The sequence below is a fragment of the Zonotrichia leucophrys genome, chromosome 7, assembly GCF_028769735.1.
Source record: "Zonotrichia leucophrys gambelii isolate GWCS_2022_RI chromosome 7, RI_Zleu_2.0, whole genome shotgun sequence".
Taxonomy (NCBI): domain Eukaryota; kingdom Metazoa; phylum Chordata; class Aves; order Passeriformes; family Passerellidae; genus Zonotrichia; species Zonotrichia leucophrys.
The window spans coordinates 15,553,233-15,576,517 of NC_088177.1; the positions used below are offsets into that span (position 1 = coordinate 15,553,233).

General features: G+C 36.6%; 1 protein-coding gene across 2 annotated transcripts in view; it reads left to right on the top strand.

Moving 5' to 3' along the window:
- GLS (glutaminase) overlaps positions 1-23,285 on the top strand; it is a 59,317-nt gene that overhangs the window by 20,241 nt on the left and 15,791 nt on the right. Inside the window, exons 8-15 of one of the 2 annotated variants that reach the window (XM_064718920.1) lie at positions 6,788-6,820; positions 7,076-7,134; positions 8,210-8,276; positions 8,817-8,867; positions 11,273-11,449; positions 12,534-12,665; positions 14,396-14,488; positions 15,320-15,549. In XM_064718920.1, coding sequence (XP_064574990.1) covers positions 6,788-6,820; positions 7,076-7,134; positions 8,210-8,276; positions 8,817-8,867; positions 11,273-11,449; positions 12,534-12,665; positions 14,396-14,488; positions 15,320-15,466 — 759 coding nt within the window. In that variant the 3' untranslated portion in view covers positions 15,467-15,549. Of the gene's footprint in view, positions 1-6,787; positions 6,821-7,075; positions 7,135-8,209; positions 8,277-8,816; positions 8,868-11,272; positions 11,450-12,533; positions 12,666-14,395; positions 14,489-15,319; positions 15,550-23,285 lie in introns of those variants that run through there. The other variant, XM_064718919.1, reaches the window with a different exon arrangement.

The window sequence follows — 23,285 nt, forward strand, 5'->3', positions numbered from 1 at the left end:
AACAGCTGTATAAATGTCTCGAAGTTGTTAATGGTATAAACTCCATGAAATGTTAATGTTTGCCTGATACTTGACTTGTATTTTCTGCTGGTTTTAGTAGCCATAGGTGCAAAAAATTATTTTTTTTTTCCTAAGGGTACCTGCATAGAGTTCTGGGGAACATGTCAGTCCCCTGGAATTTTTGAGTTGTGAACTTGATACTGTTACTTCAGAGGTCTGAAAGTCTTGTTTACCATCTGTTTCTTGGTTGCATTTCCAAGTCCATTAGCTACAGTGTGTTTCCTACCCCCTATTTTCAAAAGGTTGATTTTAAAATTACTTAGATCATGATTTTCTGTTATTTTATATTTAAAGAAGGTGTAAGAACTCCTGCTTAAAGACATTTATCTTTGATAGCTGTAGGTGAAAGAAAATGGCCTTAAGTATGACAGGTAAATTTATTCACATTTAATATTTTTTAAAGGTGGACTGAGCATTGAAATTCACTTGGATAATAGTGAATTTTAAAATCTGACTTAACACATTTGTCTGAAATGTTAAAATGTTAGTCCAACTCCAACATGACCTACTGATCATAAGGCAAAACAAAAGCCTGTGCCTCTTGTAGAAGGCACGTAGTTCTTGATAGATGGTGTACTTCTGAATAGATAACATGGATTTGTTTAATGCATGCAACTGTGTTATTTGTTAGAAGGATTGGGGATTGGTTTTGCTGGGTTGCTTTTTTTTAACTTTCATTTGAGTTTTCTCTGTAATGTTCTTATAAAGAGTATTGCATTGCACTAACATTTCTGCATGTGGTAACTGCACGTCTGGACTCGTATCTTACTTATCACACCATTATTTGTTCTCAGTGTGATTAAAATGTTGATTTTCTGTACTGCATTGACTAAGATACCATTTATCATTTGAATAACTAACCAAGCTAAATATATTCTGAAGGCAATTACATAGAGGGTCACCACTACAAAACTACTTACTAGTTGTAATTTTTGTGAAGTAGCTTCTTTACAATCTGCAACTTAACATTATTGCTACTAACCAGTGAAATACATAACTCACATTTATATTTGATCTAATATCAAACTTACCTTTTTTTCTGAAAAAGGTGGCTTTATTAACTCATGTTTTGCCCTCAATTCCTCTGCATTTATTCATTTTATTTAAGGTGTTACTTACATGTCTTGAAAACAGTGTATGGCTCTTAAACTACAAGAAAATTTAAATTCACTGTGAATTGCAGATTTATTTAACTATAGCATGTTAATAACCACAGAGAGATTGTTGCTGTATTTCATGGTTAGGAATGCTTTTACCTCCTTTGAGATTCATTATCTCTCTCTGAGAAATGGATCTAAGAACCCTTTCAATGTTCTCACACATTGTACACACTGAGTCGTTTGTAGGTGTGATCTTGCACCCAGCTGTCCTTGGAGCCTGGCACAGAGTATGACTGTGGATGAGGGATGATGCTTGGAGTAATCTGTATCAGAATATATGAACCTGTAATATATTAACATTTTAGGGTTAAAAAAGGCTCTTGGCATCACATATCCAGCAGTTCTGAGTACTGTCAGAATTTGTTGTTCCTGCCTTGGAACAGATCAGGGAGCTAAACTACAGTGTTACATTCTTTGCAATCCATAATAATAAATAATTAGGGGTATGTGCATGTTAAGTGGCAGGTTTGTTTGAGTTACTTTGGCATGGCTGTATCCTACTCCTGCCATCTTAAGTGATTTTCCAACTGCCCTGTGTTTGGGACTATGCTGTATTTACATTTTGATGCCTTAACCCCTGCCCCTGTTCTAATTGTACATCCATTACACTCCACAGACTGTTCCAGCAGTTCAAAGCATGTGTCTACAATAAAAATGCTTTAGCAAAAGGACATCCTGCAGGTCACTTTTAGTGAAATAAAGTTTAAAAAAAAAACACTGAGGACCTTTTCCCTTGTTGATAATTGTACAGCCATTTGCCTGTATTACTAGTTATATAAATGACATAGTTACAACAATTTTCAAATAATTTTTATCAAAAGAAAATTGTAGTGGCAATTACAGGAGTTTATGGAAAAGTGGTATGAGATAAAACAGTAATTTTTATCATGTCTCCAAGGAAATACAGGTGCTTGAAAGAAGGTGATTCAACTTCTGTACAGATTTAGTACAGATCCAGTGCAGCTTTCTGTACATCACATTGGCTGGGAAAAGTCTTTATTGCCTGTAGTATGGATAGATTTTACTGCTTTGATCTCTTGTTGTCTTAAACCTTAAACTCAATTCTCAAAGCTTGCTAACTCCAGGAATATCAGTGGTTTTGTCAGGAACTTCCCACTTCCACGTTACCTGTACTGATTCTCACATTAGAAGCGCAGGTGAGAGGAAGAGGAAGGGTTCAGATAGAAATGTGTGGAAGAAGGCAGATGGCTGTGGGTGGAATCACCAGAGGACAATGGATTAATATGAAATAATTTTCATTGTATGCTTTAACATTCCATCTGTAGATAAAAGTTTTCCTAACCTAACAGCAAAGGTTCAGGCAAATACAGCATCTTTAGGTCTTCTAAGTGCTGGACCTTTTTTAGGAGTGGAATGCTCATTGAAGGGAGGTGTGCTGTGGTCTTGGATTATATGGGAAGCATTTAGACATGCGGGCAATAGCAAAAGTCATAGTTTTTGCAAAAAATTTGGTGTACAAAAAATGAAAATTATGATCTTTCTGACCCTTAAAAAACCTTAGTTCAGTGGAAGCTTATTTTATTTTGTATAAAACCTGGAGAGGGTTGTGATACATTTAAGAACTTGCTAAATATGCTGATAAATCACAAAGTAAATGAGGCAAAGAGTGGTAGAAAAAACGTGTCTAGCTGTGCCAAGGGTCTGTTTGCTGTCAGGATTCAGGTATTAGGAAACCTATGCAGTTACAGTTCAGTACTTGAGACGTGGGAAAATGCATGGTTTATTTGACAATACAATTACAATGAATAGTACTGATTTAGCTTAATTGCTTTCTGCTGTCACTGGAGTTATCCTTCCCGAGAGGCTGATGTGTGAATGTGCATACAAACCACTTTGCAACGTGTTGGTGTTGTGATCTTCTCTGCCAAATACTTGTCTTCACTTTGGTGACATTGCCTCTCTTCCTAGATTACTGATTTTCTTATGGTAACTATTTGGGATAGAGCTTAAATCCATGTTCTTCTCCACTTTTTGTTAAAACTCAAGTATATTGGATGTTATCTGACATAGAATATGTAGTGGATTCTGTGAAATAACATGTGTTAAGTGATCACACGTGCACAGAAGTGAAGGATACAAAAAAAAATCTTGCAGGTGTTTGAAATTTTGATAGTGTTGGACTTAGGTCAAATACTGTCTGTCACAGTGTACTCTCAAGTATTTCAGAGTTGAAAATGATGCACTAAACTGAAGACACAGAACAGGACCATCTTAACAAATTAAATATAAAAAGTGTGTAAACAGAGAAAGCTAAAATAAAGATATCAGTAGTTAACTTCATGAAAAATGCAGAAGTGTTTTAAAAAAGTTTTATCGCACTCTGACATAGAATTATGATTTTTTTTGTTTCTGGATATTTTCATCACAATATAGTGTTAGATTATAAATTTGGCTTTAAATATTGCAGAAATTAATTTTAAATTAATCTTCTATTATTAGAAGATTATAAACTTCTCATGGTGCAGGTGTTTTTATTAGTTTTGCTTAGGTTCAAAATCGAGAAATTGCTTTAACGAGAGACACGTGGTAAGAGCTTATATGTTCTAATCATAGAAACAGTGTTGATCAGTGAAAAGTGGCTAATATTAACTACTTTTCTAATAAATTTTGCCTAATTCTGTTGTTGCAAGCTCTGGTAAGTATCCATGGGTCTCTCTTTCCTATGTAGACATGTAGCTTTTGCAACTGTTTATATGTTTTAGTAGAAATACAATAATACACTACAAGTACCTTTTTTAGAAAAAAAAGGGAAGATCACTAAAACCTGACACAGTCAAAAAATTCAAATTTATGATTGACAGCCATAGTGTCCATTGGGGTTTTAAGTGTTTACAAAATTGTATTGAGCTGTCTTCTGAAAGTTTGAATTTTCTGCCTATCAAACTGCTTCAGTCTTAACATTGTAAATTTAATTTTGTATTCATTTAGAAGTGTTTTTTCATATGCATATACACACAAGCATGTATAAGTGTGTATATGAACATGTTCCAGTAAACGTACAAAGTGTTTGTGGAGTTTAGTGCATGGAATGTTTTCTTTGGTGTTCTAGACAGGTTGAATTGCATCTGAACCTTAAAAATGCTGTTTAAGAAATGTTGTGCCCCCAAACTCATAGGTTTTTACAGTCAAGCTTAAAATAAGAAACACTTGTGGAAGAACAGAAGTTCCCTTGTCCCTTTATATTTGTTTAAATTATTATGGAAAAGCTGCTCAGTACTCTGAATGTTAGGATTTTGTATTTGCAATTGAATTTTAATCATAGAATGTGTGTTGCCACTGTGTCTCTCCAGCTTTTTAGGAGGAGCAGGACACCTCTGTGAGCTGCTGGAAGAGGGGAAATAATCTGTTGGGGTTTTTAGTCATCATGCGTATGGAAGCAGAGTTTCTCACTTCAGTGACGTGTTGTAGTAAATCCCTGCTGAGGTTGTGATCATGGGCTTGCTTCAGCAAATAGTTGAGGTGTACGAGCAGTCTGGGTTCAGTGACAATGCTTTGTGTGTGATGTGAAATTCCTCTACAAGTGCGTGGAACATCAAGGACTAAAACTCATCATCTGGCTTAGTGTGCAGAAGATTTGCTTCCCAAAACACGAGTTTAGTTGGGAACTTTAAAAGGAACTTTTTTTATAAGAAGTCGATGTGGAAAAAGTTTGCATTGAGTCTTTTGCCCACCAATTTTATGTGCTGCTGGTAAAGCCATGTTTTTGTTGAGGGAATACTTTTTCCAGTGGGCAGAACAAAAAAGTAAAGTATTATGTATTTATATTTTTGCAGAAAGCATGATCCCTTTCTCCCTCTTTTCTTTTTTTTAACAAAAGAACCTGTTTCAATTTATTATACATGTCTAACCATACAATTATCAATGCAGCATCCCATAACTAATGCTGACCCACTTTCCCAGAAAAAGATGTTCATTGTGCATTTGAAAGGTTAAAAAGGTTTTTGTGGTTTAAATGTTGTTACATATTTTACAGCATTAGGATCTATGGAATATTTTGACAACTGCAACAGTTCAATGAAGTTGGTAATTTCTTCTTTTAATTATTTTTCATTGAACAGATTTGGAGTTAAATTTTTAAGATTTGTGTTCTGGTATATTATACAGGAACATTTTGATGAAATGTATCATGCATTTTTATCTAATTGCAAATTAGCTAGAGTTTATTGCCTTTAGGAGTGAGGTTATTAGCCTTTAAACATAAGGTAACCACTGGCACATAATTTTGAGAGAACAGTGTGGTGCTCCTTTCACCAGTGATTGTACGTGTGTGTCTGCACATCCTCCTGTAGATGAGCTGAAGCATGGGCTTCCAAGATTATCTGCAACACCCTAATCCACATACAGAGTGGGAAATGAGACTGGCTTTATGCATTTAATTAAGTAAAATACTGGTTGATATAAAGCTTCTGTTTTTTTTCCACTTTCTTCCCCATCCCCACACTAAACACTGTGCAAGCAGCGTCTTGAATTGTTTGAGATTTGTTAGTCTTGTTATTCTAAATAGAATGTCTTTAATATTAAAATCCTGTATTAAAATATCTTCTCCAGATACATTGTTCCACTTGTGTATGTGATGCCATTGGTTTTTAAACTTCCTCCAAAAATTCTACTTGGCTACTTAAAAAAAAAAATTAAAACTCCTCCCAGTGGACCCCGTGCTATCTTTTACCTCCCAGTCCTCTTTGAATCTCTTTCTGTAGGAATTTGTGAAAGGTCACCTATCAGACCTCTAAAAAATTAATGTCTTTAACTGGCAGCTACTAAATTTGAGAATGTTCTTGAACAAGGAAGGAAAAAAAATCCTCAAAATAACAACCTCTCATCCTCCCTGAAAAAACCCAAATCAAGCCCACCCTAAGAATTAAGTTCCACTGTCATCCTTATTAAGTTGAGTTTAGATTTTCCTGTACATTGTTAGCACAATGATGTGCCCTATGATGGAAAATTCTATTTTTTTAGCTGTTCAACAATTATTAATAAGTAGGACATTATTCAGATATTTTTAAGTTAATTGCATTTATTTTCATAGTTAGGGATAACACTTCATTTTAAGTCTTCAGTCTAAATTCTTAGTATGGGCACTGGCCGTGGAAATATTTTAACTTAAGTAGCCTGAACCTCCCTATGCTCAGCTCTGTTGGTAATTTGAGAATACCTTTGCCTTACTAATCTATAAAAAGTTAGTGTTTTTACTGTAATTATCCTGTTTGTAGTTACTTTTGTATGTTTTTGCTTTAGCTACTGCATTTACTTATGCTAAGCATGTAAAGTTGAATAGAGAGCACTTAAAATAAAGCATACCTTTTCCAATTTAAATTAATCTCCAGCATACAGGTGTTTAAGATGCATAGGATTATTTAAATGATAATTAAAGATTTACTTATCTAACATGTAAATTTTTTCATTAATATATGAAGTGATTGTAGTACCTTATTCTTAATTAGACTCATACCTTAGTTATGTGCATTAAAATCCTAATACTGTTAAGTGAACTAACTTTGCTCCTTTGTTAACAATTTTTGTAAATTATTTTTCTTTTCTTGCAGCAAGGAGCAAATAACGCAGAAAAATTTGACTACGTAAGTTAACATTATAACTTCTCTTTTTTAACTAACTTCAGTGGTAAAAGTTTCAAGATGGCAAGGGAATTGAAAGTGACATTTTAGTTATGGCCTGGGCTTTGTCTTTGTAGATTTACTTAGTTATTTAAACATTTAGTGATTTGTATTGCATTTCTAAAAGGGTGTTGCAAGATTTAGGGTAAGGCTGGGTTGAAAGTTCATAACCTTTTTATGTGTAAAAATACTACTTTTCCTTGTCTTTGTCTCTGCCAGGTGATGCAGTTCATGAATAAAATGGCTGGTAATGAGTATGTTGGATTCAGTAATGCCACGTGAGTATTTTTTGTTCACTTACTAAGGTTAGGTGGAAAGTGGTTCAGCTGATAACTGATATTTTGAGCTTATGACAAAGTTCAGTTATTTGCATTTCAACCAGCATTTCATCCCTTTTATTGGAGGGTGTCTTTCACTTAACAATTTACAACTAAAGTTGTGCATGTCTCTGACACTGGTGGGGCAAAATTTCGCCTAAAAGTATTGGTTACCTCTTTGAAAATGTCATTATTCTATCTTAGTGCTCTGTTGGTGCTATGGCAATGAGAGCTGTAAGTGCAACTCTTCTCTTCCTGGCATTCATATTAAAAATTAAACTCTGCATGTTGGTGACTGCATAGCAAATATTTAGGAGGTATAGTTGATACAACTGGGACTTCTGCTTTTTTTTTATTTTGCATATTTAAATTCTTTTCTCAAACAAACAGTTCCCCTCATAAACTCAGTGTATAACATTCCAGAAATCTTGAGAGCTTTTTCAGGCAGCACAGGGTAAATTGTGGAGATTTCCTTTAGCAGAGCTGTTTCCAGTGCATGTGCAGAGATGTTTTCCTGAGCTTTGTTTCAGTAAAAACTGTGTACTGCAGAAGGAGCCAAGCAGGTGTTCTTCCTTTAGGCTTCATCCTCTCCTCTGTCATCCCAGTGAGGAGTGCAGCCTTTGTCTGAGCTGCTGTGTGATCCTCACATTGCTGTGCTTGGGGCAGGGAATGGTGACCCTTCCACTGTCCCAGTGTGGGACGGTCCATCCCACTCTGGCCTATTCAGAAATGCTTCCAGGATGAGGATTTTTCCCTCCTTTGCCTTCTCTCCAAGTCAGCTTGTGTTGTGTAGGTAACCAGTGCTGTGTGTATTTGGATGTCAGTGCTGATTCACTCCAGCTGGGTGAACTGGGATGAGCTGCTGTGGCCACTTCTGTCCCATGAGTAGAATAGTTGTGTTCAGAAGTGAGGGATCCTTTACATGGAATTTTACTGAATTACTTTATACATCTTGAGTTCAGCAATTTTGGGGGTTTTTTGGAAAGTCTGACATGTTGCCTTGTCTTTTTTTTTTTCTTCTTTTTTTCTCTTTTAGGTTCCAGTCTGAAAGAGAGAGTGGAGATAGAAACTTTGCAATTGGCTATTACTTGAAAGAAAAAAAGGTTACTTTTTTTTCTTAAGTATATTTTTAAGATCGTTTGCTGGGTTTTATTTGTAATCTGTGAAGCCTCTTAATTTATGTACAGTATGGCACAAATTCATACTGGATATGTCTTACTGGTGTTATTCAAATGCTGTCATTTAAAAAGTGTGATATTTATGCCATTCTTATAAAATACCTCTAAATATATTTCTGTAACATAGCCATGGCAATTTGTTTTATTTGTTGGAAAAAGTGTAATCTGTGCTATAGAGGTGACTTTATAAAACTTCTGGATGCATTTTTCCATTTGCTTATGTAAAGATGTTGAAAACTATACTGGAAAATATTTTAATACCTAGTTTATTGATATTGCTGCACTGTGTTATTTTTAAGTCTGATGTCATTAAGTATTTCTACTTACTACATTTGAATATTTATATTAAAATACACCTAATGCTTAGTATACTGACAACAGTATAGCTAAAGGTATGTCTATCTAAAAGTGATACTTAAAAAAAATAATCATTTTATCTAAAGACTCTTTCTTTCTCTTCCTCAGTGCTTTCCTGAAGGCACGGATATGGTTGCTATACTAGACTTCTATTTTCAGGTAACTGACTTTAAAATTGAGACTCACCATAGGCTTAGAATTGCTATTATAAGCAGTAGAAGCTGATTTGTGCCTAGACATGGAGGCTTTAATGACGTGCAGTTAAATGTCAGCTTCTCTTTAACTCTGGAAATGACAGATGTATGTGTGATGTATCCAGATTTGCCTTTGTTTAGGTGGTCTACTCAGGTGTCTTTGTTGCTAATACAAACTAGCAATAGTCTTTAAACCACTTGAAGTTAGAAGCTTGAAATGTCTTGTATTACCTCAGTGAGTTTGACAAAACACTTCCTCTTTGGGTTGCTGCTTCTTATGGTGCTGTGGAGTAGTTTAACCTCTGTGGCTGGAGAGTGCATGCTGAGCTGTAGGCTTGAGGGAGTGCTACAAGGGAAGAAATGGGAATATCACCTCCTTTTGGTTTCATTCAATGCTTTTGAGTAAGGATATATATTTTTTTTCCTCCCCTTCCCCCCTTTTTGTTTATTTTTTTCACTTTCAGCAAGTTATTTACAACTGTCACAAAATGAGAACTTGCAAGTGTGAGGTATTTCCTCAGTAAGGGTTTCCTAATGTTTAAATGCACACAACTCAGCCCTGCTGTGTAGAGTTCTCAAGAGGAAGTTCAAGTTGTGTTACTGATTCACTTCATCTGGGAGAGTTTAAAAAAAGAAATACAGAGTTCTCAAAATCTGTTTTTGACTTGGAAACTTGCTGTTACTTATGCAAATTATAAGGCATTATTTTCAAAATGCAAATTTTATTTGATTTTTTTGTGTGGGGATGCACCTGCTCTCTTGTATTTAGGTTGGATGAGTGTTAAAGAAGTAAGGTATGTGTGATTAGCTGTAGTTGACCTCCTGTTGAGTTAGAAACTAGGTACAAGCTAATACTCTAATCTGAATTTGTGACAGAAGAGAATGTGTAATCTATATGAATTTACTGTGTAAAAATGCTTTTTAAATGCCTTGTATCCCACTGCCTGATGTGTTTTCTAAGTGGAAGCTATTCATAAGTTAAAAAATACTAAAGCTTACTTTTCTGATGTATTTCAATTTGGCCTCATTTTTGTGCATTCTAATCTCTAATTTAATGACCATGTGTCATTGTTTCTTTTTTCCCTTGAAAAATCCCCTTTTCACTCCATGCTCAGGAAAAGGGTAGCTCATACACGAGCAACATTTCTCTTTTCCTGTTAGGGTACAATGCTTACCTTTCCAACACTCAGATTCTACTTAAAAATCTAGTTATTTCTTTTCTTTGGGTTTTCTGTAATGCTCCTTCCTCCCTTTTGTGACTGGGAACTTTCTGAGCAGGAATAAACGTATTTGCCTGTTATCTCTGTAAAGTGAGGATGGATTATTCTCAGTTTAGACAAACGACGTACAGAATGCAGGTGCTTAAACTGAGAACCTAGAAACAATTTTTTTTTTGAAAGTAGGTGATATTATGTAATACTTCATATGTTTAAAACACAGTTGCCATTTTAGATGCGTCTCTGACAATCTCTTGATTTGCAACTCCAGTTGATTGGACTAGGATGTATTGAGTTTGGCACCCGGAAAATAAGAATTCCAGGTAGTAACTACTCATGCAAACGTGGCTTAGGTAACTTCATGAAGTATCATGTAATGACTGTTTGGCAGAAACAAGGATAGGAGCACTAGTTTGTTTACTTTTTAGAGCAGCATTTCAGCTTCAGGTTGAAACCAACTTATCTTTTGGTTTCTGCAGAAATGAGGCAGCATCAGGTGATGGCATCTTATCACATTTCCTGATGTGTCACCAAAGTATGTATAGTCTGTACTGAAGCAGGGATCCTGGGAAAAACTATGGTGTGGTTGTAGCATTACTATATAAGAAATTAAATATGAGAAAGGTGCAATAAGGCTGCATCAGCAGGAAGTGCTGGCATTAACACTTGCATGTGCTAGAATTTGCAGCTTTAAATTGTACTTTTAATAACGTGTGGGATCTTCTAAGGCTTTAAAATAAAAAGAACCCACCACACGAAACAAGCTCAAATTAAAAAAAAAAACAACCAGCCATTCTGTGGCTTTGCCATTTAAGCAGATGCAAAATACTTTTTTAGAGATTGTTTTACAGACCTCTTCCTCTCAAAGGAACATAAGGGGGGTGGGGGGAGGAATCGAGCAGAGACACTAACCCATAAAAATACTGTCCCCAGCTTTTAAGAGGGCTTACAAACACTGCCACTGGGATCTTTATAGCAGAAAGATTCAGACTGTAGTAATTGATGCTACTAGTGTAATCTGTAAGAAATGTTATATGCTACAGGTGATTCTGAGATGTTATTTTAAGATTTCAGTATTTTGTTGGTCCTGCTGTAGTTGGCCTTACTCTGCTAGAAGTACCAGTGCTTATAATCTCTATTTCTTTTCCATAAGCTTTGCTCAATAGAAGTAACATGTGAGTCAGCAAGTGTGATGGCAGCAACTCTGGCTAATGGTGGCTTTTGTCCAATCACTGGTGAGAGAGTCCTGAGCCCCGAGGCAGTCCGGAATACCTTGAGTTTGATGCATTCCTGTGGCATGTATGACTTTTCAGGGCAGTTTGCCTTCCATGTAAGTACTTCACAGGTTTTAATTACAGCTGACCAGGAAGGTTAATTTCTGCTACTATTTTCTATGTTCTAAGGATTGCTTCCTTGTTTTGAGGCAGAAGAGAAGGTATTACATGAATTGTTTAGAAATTGAGTGCACTGTAAGGGAAAATCTCACCAAGGATTCATGGCTCTACTAGTGTCACATACCCTAGAGCACTCTGCCTTTACTTCAGGGAATCCTTTTCATATCAAAAGATAAATGCTGTTCCTTAGCAAGGCTGTTCATGAGAGCAACAGAAGCAACATTTCTTCATGGCTGAAGCAATCCTGCTGTATGGGAGTCAAGGATAGCAGAAAGCCTTTGCAGACAGTTGTTTTTTCTTCAGTAACTCAAGCTCAGAAATTGACCTTATATGTGTGAAAATGGCTGTCACACACAGCACATGTACTGTGCTCCTGTGTTCCTTACATGTATATAATTCAAGATGGAATGTATCTTATGCTTTCAGTATTTTTTTTCAGCATTTTTAGATTTTCCTTACTGCATACACATAAAATTGATTATGGTGCATTGTGTGACATAAAAGTTGCTGCTTGGAGAGCCATGAGGATATGTGATATGTTAGTTCCTACTGAAAAAAGTAATGCCTTTGTTCAGATTGTAAACAAGTAGGTTATTGTATGATTTCACAGATACTTTCCAATTTTCTTGTGTTTTTTCGTTTTTTACCTTTTCCAGCCAAGACTTTTACAGCTTCATTCTACCACCTTGTTGCAAGCTGTTTGTGAGACATATACTTGTGTCCTACTGCTTAGTCATAATTAGTTTTTTCAAAAAAAAAATTAAATTATCTTCTTTCACAGTATTATTGGCTCACTGTATTCCTGTGAGCAAATAGTTTTATGATTGTGAACCTTGGATTGTCACAAACTGCATCCGGTTATTGTTTATCTAAAAAGAGATAAGCTTTCCCAGCTTCAAGTGCCTTCCAGATACATGTTTTATTAATGCTACACAATAATCTTCAGGAAGATGCTGATGCATTGTGTTACAATAGTGAGGAACTATTGCAGAGGCCAGTAATTCTCTGATTATTCTGTAGGTTGGTCTTCCTGCAAAGTCTGGAGTTGCTGGTGGGATTCTTCTGGTTGTTCCTAATGTCATGGGCTTGATGTGCTGGTCACCTCCTTTGGACAAGATGGGCAACAGTGTTAAAGGAATTCACTTTTGTCATGTAAGCACCATTGCCCTTGGGGTTTGGGTTTGTTTTCTGGGTTTTTTTTGCTTTTGCAGCTGATGTTTACTGAGCTTTAGTTGGCATAGCTGAGATCTAAGTGAATTAAATAGTGATTTCTGATTGTTCCCTACATAGCAAGTTTCATCTGGTCCAAGGGTGAAAGTCTAAGAATAGATGTTTGCTTTTTAGTAGTAAATAGCACTTGATTTCAGTGAGCACTGAAGTATGATGCCAGAAGCACTGGAGAAATTGTTGTGAAAAAGCTTTGAGAAGGAACACTTCATAGGGAAATGAAAGTGCTGGACTCCAGTATATTGCATTAAAACTCTAGAGCTCTATTTATAGACTTTTTTCCCTCTCTTGTCATAAAGTGCAGTTTTCAAAACACTGGAAATGCAAATCTTATTTCATTGTAATAAAAGAAAAAAGACTGTAATGAAATACTTCCATCCTGATGTATTTTTAAACTAATTTTTGTAAACCATCTGACAAAAGATGTCTTCATAGATGATACCCAGATGTTGGGCAAACTCTTCTATGCTTCATGTTGAGCCAGTGAAAGAACTGTGGATAGTCTGCTGATAGGAGCATTAGAAGAAGGAGAGATTTTGGGGAGGACTTAGTAATGATTATTTAAGGTGTTTTGTGGGAGAGGAGAATGTAAAAAATTTCTTCCTTTTTTCTCCCTAAAACTGCCTAGTAATGATGATTGCTTAATTATAAATGCAAGGGAGGTTGAGCAGCAGTTAAAACTTTTCATGCTTCTATTTATCTAACATTTACCTAGTTTCAAATTAAGAAGTTACTGATTCTAGTTAAAGCGCTTTAAAGCTTCATATTAAATGGTGTGGTAACGTAATTCTAAATCCTAGAATAGAGGAGTAGGTGAAGGATTTACTGCATCAATTCTGTGTTGCAATGAGACCTAAAAACTGATTCATGATTGTGGCATACAAGTAACAATAATGTAGCAGTCACTTCTAAAAATAGAACAGCATTGCCAAGTTTTGTAATGATAGTCTTTCATGTTGTAATTCATGCCGATTGAGAATCCCTTATGTCATTCATTTCCTTGTTTCATCCTTTTGATTGAAGTTTTTCTGTTCCTGAAGGGTTACATACAGCTCATTTATGCTTTAAATCCCTCCCTTTTTTAATCTAAAACTCCAGACTGTTGATATGTGAGTTTTGCCTAATGGCAGAGTTAGTTTTTTTCTGCCATTTTTTGACCCATCTGGATTTTCATGAGTTTAGGAAGATACATAAAACAGAGCTGATGTTCTCTGAGAAAGCAAGCTGCTCTTAATTAATTTGTTTAGGTATTGTTAATTTTGTATAAACACATGAAAAAGCTCTGACTAAACCCTGAATAATCTTCATTTAGCAGAGTATTGTAAAAGGATGGGCTTCCTGTCTTCAAGTAGGAATTTATTAAAATAGATATTTTGCAAATTTGCTCCTTGTTTCATCCTTCTGTAAGAAGGAAGTAAAGATATTATAAAGGTATTATTTAAAGGTATTATTTCAAGGCATTATTAGAATTTTATCCTGTAGATCTATTATGTTCAAAGTGCCTTATGGACATGGGTATTGATTTATTAAATAAACTTCTTACTGTTTAAGTTACTAGGATATGATGCAAAATGTAAGTGGTAGTGTTATTATTAACTGTGATGCATTTGGCTATCCTATGCAGATAATAATGCATGTTCTCTAAATGCTTGCAGGATCTGGTTTCTTTGTGCAATTTCCATAACTACGATAATTTGAGACACTTTGCAAAAAAGCTCGATCCTCGCAGAGAAGGAGGTGATCAGCGGGTAAGTTGCTGTCTGTGTGCAGTGAGTATTGCTCAGAGACTTCAGGGGAAATCTGGCAAGTTCTTCTCTAAATGCCAAACTGCTCAATGACATGTATTGCATCAAAGCTTTCAGATCATCTAGTTAGTGTACATTATTAGTGGGCACTTACCTGGGTGGACCACACTGTCACAGGGTTTTGTGTTAGGAGAATTCATTACTAAATTTGTAACTCCATTTCATGCAGTTCATCCCTCCTGCTAGATTAGGTAGATGGGATCTGATGGAGGTTGCCAAGAGTTTTACTGTACTGGTTGCCTTTAATAAAGACTTGACCAGCTGGTGGGCTTAGCCTTTCTGGTGTGTGCTGCAACGCACGAGATCTGTGTGTAGCTGTGTTTGCACAAGGACAGCTAACAGCACATGACCTGCTGGGAGTTGCACAGGCAGTGAATTCAGGCATGAATAGTGCTGCAGACCAGAGCCTGCAATTAGGGAGCAGCATAAGCAGTGTCTGGGAATGAACTGAATCCACTCCAGCTGCATTTACAAATGATACAAGCATGAGGGCCTTGAGATAAGGAAAACCTCTTTGTTTTCAATACCATTAATATTTTGACTAAGGCATGAAAATTTCAATACTGTAGAATGATTATTAAAGTGCTTCTATTTGCATGTATACATCTAAAAATCACCCAGTTTTGAGTTTAATTTTTTTATAAGTGGAAAAGTGAAACTAACAGTTTATGTGAAGAGCTGAAACACTTGAGTCTGTTAGCAATGACTGCAAGTATGGATTTTTTTTTTCCTTCAAGTACACTAATAAATAATGTATGTTGCTTGAACAACTAGCATTCCTTTGGACCAATGGACTATGAGAATCTCCAGCAAGAACTTGCTTTAAAAGAAACAGTATGGAAAAAAGTGTCACCTGAATCAAACGAGGACATCTCCAGAACCGTAGTGTATAGAATGGAAGGTCGGGGAGAGCAGAACTAAACAAATGGGTTCTAGTTCCATTAAATTCTTCATTTTAAAAACCCTCAAGCATCTCTAGATTTAATTTTGATTTGAATATTGTTTACCTGGTGTTTCATTTATATATATTTTTTGTGTAAATTCTGTATGCTATACCAAAAAGATTTGTCAAAGTTCAAGGGTGTGTGGGAAAAAGCATGTGCAAACAACCCCAAAGCTGTAAACTGACTTTTGTAGTTACTTAGAACACATTTAGTTAAAAAAAAAAGTAAAGGTAAATCTTAGTTTTCAAAGATACATACCACTTCTGTGGTGTATCTGTTTATTTTTGTTTATATCTGAGATTTTTAAGTATATGAACTTTGAGAATGGGCAAAAGCTTGTGTCCACTGAGCAGGGTCAGCATGTAAAGATAGAATATTAATTAAAATATAAAATAGTATTTGGCAAAATACAGCAAATTCCTGAATTTCTAAATAATTGTATATTAAGTGGAGATAGGTTCTGAGTCATATTATTACCATATCAGGGTTTCTTTAATAGGAGCTTTCAAATTTGAAGAGAAATGGACCTTTTGCATATGCCATGCTAGTGAAGATTATTTTTTCTTTTTATCAAACCATTAATAATTATTAATGCTAATATTGTAATAAAGGGAGCAAAAATGCCTGGGCAGGAGTGGGAGAAGTGGGGAGGAGGAGGAGGAGGAGGAAAAAAACCTGTCTTGTTCGCAAGTTTACTAATGCAGCAGGGAGATTTCTGCCCCAGCTCTTTGGAGTGTCTCTCTTGCTGCCTGTGCTGCCAGCTGGTAGTTCTGACTCAGAAATCTGCCTCACTAATAGTGCTGTGCTCCACCCTGGAAAGGAATGTAAGCAATCTGGGGCTTCGACTGGTAACCAACTGAGCAGTGAGCAGGAAATATGTTCACAGGGAAGCAGATAGGTAGATCTTATTAGGGCTGTTTAGAGCTGTTTTTCAAACATAATTCTGTGCATATGTTCATATATGAGGTTTCATTTACACAGGAGCAAATTCTTAAGTTATAATTAATTGCTATTTTTTTGAAATGATTTTGGGTTTGCAGCTCTGTCAGCTTACTGAGGAAAAGGACTTGCATTTTTCCACAGCCAGCTGCAACTCTTAAGCTGCATAATTTGATAATTTGAGTATCATGAGTAGGGTGTAGCTCCAAATGATATATTTAAGCTTCAGATAGGCTCAGTAGGCAGTTCTGAACAGAGGTCAACAACTTGCTAAATTCTTAACACTTGCAGGAATTAGATTCTTAATAATGCAGAAAGTCTTAGAAAAGCATTCTCTATATAAAGTTTTCTCCTCTATATATAGGCAAATAATCTGATGTGTCCCATCCCTAGTACACAGAGTCCTGGTTTATCAAACTGGAGAAACTTGTCCAAGCAATGATAAATGGTATTAGCTGGTAGAGGATTTTAAGAGACAGTGACAAGCAGTTCTGTAGTAACACCTTCACCTCTTCTCTCTGCTCCCTTCCCCAGCCCCTCTCCCTTTTTTTTTATCTAAAGCTCCAAACTGTTGATATGTGAGTTTTGCCTAATAGCAGAGTTAGTTTTTTCCTGCCATTTTTTGATCCATCTGGATGTTCATGAGTTTAGGGAAGATGCATAAAACAGAGCTGATGTTCTCTGAGAAAGCAAGCTGCTCTTAATTAATCTGTTTAGGTATTGTTAATTTTGCATAAACATTTGAAAAAGCTCTGACTAAACCCTGAATAATCTTCATTTAGCAGAGTATTGTAAAAGGATGGGCTTCCTGTCTTTGAAGCCTAGGATAGAAATATTTAAACAAAACAGTACAGAACATCAATTTTCAGTGAATTTGATGCCCTACTGAGATGAAGAGGTAAATCTGTGGTGCAAATGTCAGTAATAAGTGTCAGTCATGAATTGCTGAATAATAACTATTTTATAATCTTATCTCTAATGATAAGGTTAGGTTTGTTAGTGCTTATCCTCAGAATAAAGGCCAAGTCTTCAATTATAAAAATGTCTTGCCTGTTTGAGGATTTTGCAGTAAACTAGTAGCTACAGAGACATAACAAGTATTCAGATCCTGCAGAACTACTTTACCTGAAATACCCTCAGTTGCAAGAGGGAACATAATGTGTCTGTGCTGCTAATGGAAAGTATTTACAGTGGTGACATGTTGCTGGATGACTTGCTGATTTAATTAAAAATGGAAAAGGCATGATGCAGGATTTGCTTGGTCTGACTCTACCCACCTCGATTTTCAGTACTGTTTGAAGCCTTTTCTAAAGATGTGGTTGAAGATGGACAATTTTTCCATATGTGGTAGAGTCAAGTCCTGCATGGGAAATACAAAAATGAGAAAACTACTAGGTCTTTAATATGCATAATAAGAATATTTAGGGTACAGCTTAAACAATCTTTAAATATATATATAAATATATTACAGTTCTGTAATATATGCTTTTGAAGCCTGCCTCAGAATTGAAGGCAGCTTCCAGCTAGGAAGGGTCAGGAGGAGACTCCTGGGAACCAGCTGTTCTGTAACTTGCCCACACTTGTAGTTTCTTGCCCTGGCTGCTGCCACGTGTGCAGATGGCTCCTGTTCCTGCAGGGCACCTGGGGGCCAAGGTCACCCACCACGGGCCAGGGCCACCGAGGTTCAGTCATTCCATGTGTGAAGTCTGCAACGGTTCTAGTGTTCACCTGTGCTACAGTTATAGCAATTCTTGATATTCAAGCATTTTAGCTGTTTGTTTGTTTTTCTTTGTCAGCATCATTAACATTTCATTAGAAATGTAAATGCTTTTTAAAGATTTATTTTAGCATTTGTGTTGTACCTTTTGGCTCAGTTGTTAAGTTACCTGTCTCGTTTTCCATTTTTCATTTGCATTGTATGTTATTTATGTATCTTGATTTCCAGCATGCTTATTTTTGTATTGTTTAATAAATTTATTTTAAGCTGATTTTTTATTGTATTTTTTTTTCTCTCAATGGAGAACAGATTTGTTCAAACACATTTTTTAGATTGAAGTTGAGATAGTGAGTACTCTGTTTGAAAAAAAGATTCAGGAAGAGTAGGCAGAATAAGCAGTTTTAGTTAAACCAGTCACTGAAAACTTTCCTAAGATTTTGTAAACATTTTATAGAATAATTATTTTCCTGTTTGAACTGTTATCTTAGACAGTTGAAGGCAAAAAATCAAGGTAGCAAAACTTTGTCACTATGACTTTTTAATAAAGAGGTCCTGGTGCAGTAGAATTTTACTATCACTGTATATTTGTCTAGTTTTGAAGATACTGATTCAGTCACATGGAAAATGTATGGTTAACAGTGCCAGTGTAGTAACTGCTGATCCTGAGCATTATGAAGGGAAAATACAACTTGTCATAAATCATGTGCAGCAAGGGAGGTGGTCCAATCCCCACATTGTTCTGGTAGTGATGCTGGGGCCTGCCTCTACTGAGGATGGTCAGAATTGTTAATTTAGCTTTTCTGCAGACTGGTTTATAAGCTGAAGTTATTTGTCCTATGGTTGTAAAAGGAGCTGTATGTTCATTATACTTAAAAACATCACATATCAAAAGAGTTTATTCTCTAAAAGTCATGAAGATGATGAAAGGAAAAGCAGTAGTAGGTACACAGAAAGAGCCATAGGTGATTTACTCTACAGTTATTTTGGCTCTTATATTTTGGTTTTCAGTATATATTTGTGTCAGAAGACCAATGGGTGGGTAGATGAATAAAAAGGCAATGGATTCTGAGGAGGGTGGGTGGGAGGGGGAGATGGATTATGTTGGTTTTTTTATTGCTCATGTATCTCTTGGTCTTGATACATACATGTCATTGATGCACAGTAATTTGTGAACAAAGGAATTAATTATGAGCATAATTAATGTATGATGTTTTAATAACCTAAACATTGTTTGTAGGCATGTACTGTTTTTCTTTTTTTTTTAATTTTAAATAATATTTCTGTAGTTTTTTTGAAGGTTCAGAATCAGTTATTGCAGTGAAACAAGAATAAACTTGTTTCAGCAGGGTTCTTATTAGAATGACAAATACACCTAATAATTTGCCTTCAGTGCAGTTTCCTTGAGGATTTGAGTCACATATGTCTGTGGTGGTTGGAGGGTTGGCAGGAGGCTTTAAATTGGGTAGAAATCTTAACTAAAGCTATTTTTTTTAATCATGCTGGCACCTTGTCTGTTCCACATTTGTCTAGTCTGGAAAGCGCATGACTAACTAATATATGTAAAGACATGGTTGAGTCATGCACAGCCCCACTTTCTTTCAGGAATTCGTGTCCTAGTGTGTTGAATAATTAAAATAGTCTAAATTATTAAACTACCTGCCTTGAATCAAGCATGGTTTCTGATTTGCTGTTTGCTCCTAGAGTATATTGTGTGCAAAATCAAAAACGCCCTCTTTTCTTTTGTTTTTTCTGCAAGTAGGAGTTAATTTTCTTACTGGCATCTAATCTTGCTTTATGCAGACTTTTTGGTATGACTTGGACATTGAACATTTAAATGTTTTTGCAAGGCTTGAGTGGCAGCACTGTGCACATGGCTAAGCTACTCCTGAAAATGCCACGTGCATTTCTCCTGTGCATAGCAGGGGTACCTGATGATCACATCTGAGGCTGCAGCTTAGCTGAATAAAGCCTGGAATGGAGTTCAGTGGCAGAACTGTGGTGGGGGCAAGGTTGTTGGGTATTTTGTTGGGTATTTTGGTTTTTTACCAGTTTAATTTGAGCAGGACTTAAGTGAGTCAATAAAGCTGGCAGGGGTGCTTGACTGAGGACAAGGCAGGTGGATGTCTGGAGAATAATGGACACTTTGCACCTCAGCACTAGGACTGGGGAGGAAATGGGGTTGAAGGAAGGACAAGGGGAAAAGGAAGTAATTCCACAATGTCTTCCTATCCTCAGGAATGTTCCAGCCAACCAGACTTTGATGTATTTAGTGCTGAGCAGGCACATGAGGTATCTGCTGTAAGGTGCTGCTTCCTGTTGGAGCTGCTGCTCTGCTCTGCTCTGACTCAGCTGGCACACAGCTGTGCCTTCATGTGGTTTTACAAGCTCGTGTGCACACTGTGAATTGGACATTTATCTCCATATTGTACCTTGCCTTAAAGGTCAGATTTACTCAGCTGGGTGCAGTTACTGTAACCTATCTGAGGTTCAGGGAGCACTGGTGACTGTCAGCAACCTGAGGAGGAGCCCACGAGGTGACAGAGGCTGGGAGGGATCTCTGGAGATCTCAGAGTCCAGCCCCTGCTCAAAGAACCATTTCGTGTCACTTGGATTGTGTTGCTCAAGGGCTTTGCCAGTCTGGTGTTGAAAACCTCCAGTGATGAGGTTTTATCATCTGGCTGGGTGAGTTATCCCAGTGCTTTAATGCTTTGATTAAAGAATTTTTTCCTAACCTACAGTTGGAATTTTCCCTTTCTGTAGTTTTTGATGGTGACTTCTGTGTTTTCACTGAATATGATGATGTTACCATCATGCTGTAATCTGTTGGCTTTTGGAGAGTCCTAGAAGTGGCATAGGTAAAAGTGGCTTTTGGGCAGCAGTAATTAGTATTTTCACTTCCTGCTGTATTTTTCCTACCAGATTCTAAGTATTTTTTCATTATGTCATTGAGAATGAAGTGATTTAGGGATTTGAAAAGGCCATATTCCCTTTATTTTTCTATTGAAGCCCAACAGGCTGAATGCAGGCGTGGAAGTGTGCTATTTGCTGAGGGATGGCATGGTGCTTGTGATCAGAGCACTTGTCAAAACAATGAACTGGGAGCACAAGTGGAGTGATAGGAAGAGATAATGCTACTCATTTCCTGTTGATGTCATTCACTAGCCCAGCTTTTTCCTTGAGGCAGGCAACTTTATTGTTTGTTCAGGAATTACTCATGCAATAATCAGGGTTTTTTTGGACTCATAGACCTGCTTTTGGTTATATGTGTAGCTTTTACTTTCTGAATGGAAAGTACATTTCACACTTCTTTTCAAGGACCTCTCTCTTAAAATTCTTCAGCCTGTAATTACTGTAAATCAAATAATTAAAATGTAATCTTGATCTGAGAATAAACTGTTTTGATTAAACCTGTTTTAAAAAATCCCCACTCATTGCAGAGCAGGATTAACAATTATGATTGAGAGTATAGAAAAGCAGGCTAAAACAGCTGAGTATATTTTATTCCATATACCAAGGCTGCTGGGGAGTAATATGACTATTTGCAGTGTTTAAAGATAAAGGCAGGGAGGAAAAGGATTTATTTAAGGTAATAAATATTTTCAATACAAGGAAAACTTACCTTTCAATACAAGGTATGGAATGCATAGCCTAAAAATAATAAGTTTTATAGGGACTTGATCATAGTATTTAGAGAGAACCTTTTCAGCAAGAGCAGAGTGCAAGCATCTGGTAAGATTTGCTCATTCTGCTTTCAGCCTGTAGGATGGAGTCAGTATGTTGGTAGTGCAGGTGCCCTGCATCCTTCTGGAGCAAAGTCCTTTCTTTTGGCTATAATTCCAGTTCAAAACCTGTGTTTAGGAGTAAACTGTCATCCACAAACTGTGAGTGCCTACAGGCTGGGAAGCAGGAGCATTGCCCCGCTCTGCTCTGTTGTGTGGGTATCAATGGTGTCAACAGGTCCTTGAAAAGGCAGACATCCTTTTGTCCTGTCTGCTTAACACAGCTCTGTCACTAAAGCAGCCATCAGCATTCCACTGGATTCATGTGACAGCGTTGATCCCGGTCCTTTGGTCCCAAATCTTGCACTGTTAGTGATGTCTGTATCCATTACTTCAAAGGCTCTTGTTATTTTCCCCTGCATCCAGGATCAATGGCTTAGCATTCATTCCCCTTTTTAAGGTTTCTCTGTATATTCCCAATGCTCTTTGTTGCAGGGGTTTAGTCTTTGAAAAGGAGCTACCAAAGTAGTTATAACATTTCTGCAATAGTTGACTGCAAGAATTGTTTTACTGTTTTTTAACTTCCAGCCATCATTGTTTGCTGGCAAAAGGTTTTATTGCTGATGACAAATGCTGAAAATGTTTCACAGTGTGGAGTAAGTTAAACTCTTTAAAAGGATCATTTTTAAACAAAGATTGGATTCTTTGGACATTGGTGTCATTACTGAAGTATTTCCATCCAAGCTGCTGATGGCAAATGCATGCCACCTAGAAATGAAAATTTGGTCTTCACCTCAAAGGGTGGAAGTCTTCATGCTTTAGATCTTTCACTTGATCTGGTGACCTTTTTGTTGAAAGGATTAATCGACCTGCCATTCCTTTGCCATACTGTTCATGGCCAACAATGCAGCAGTAACATTTCTGGTCATCCAGGACAGGAGCCAGGCCAGGTTTTTCTATGACTCCCTCTTGTTAATTTGCAATTCTGTGGAACTGCCTGATCCATTATTATTCACTACTGCTATTCTAATTTGGTTTTCTTTATTAGGTGTTCAAGAACTTCTCTTGCTGGCACAATTTATGAGATTATGGATGTCCGTGAAAGATCTTCTTTAACAAACCAAACAAAGTGGAATCACCCAACTTAGCTCTTAAGTCTTGTGAAGGATAATTCAATTCTCACTTGATATTTTGGGTGTCTTTTCAGTGATGTTCTTAATTCTGTTGTTTCCAAAAGCAAAAAGTGTGTTCATTCATTGGTACCAGAAGAAATTGGGAACAGCAGGTGGAGGCTGTAATCTAGTGAAGGCAGCTTTGGTGCTCAGTTTTCTCTCTTCTTCCCAGTATTTGTACCTTCTGAAATCAAGAGAATCATCCCCCAAAATAAAGGGATGGGATGGATATACCCATGCCAACGTGGA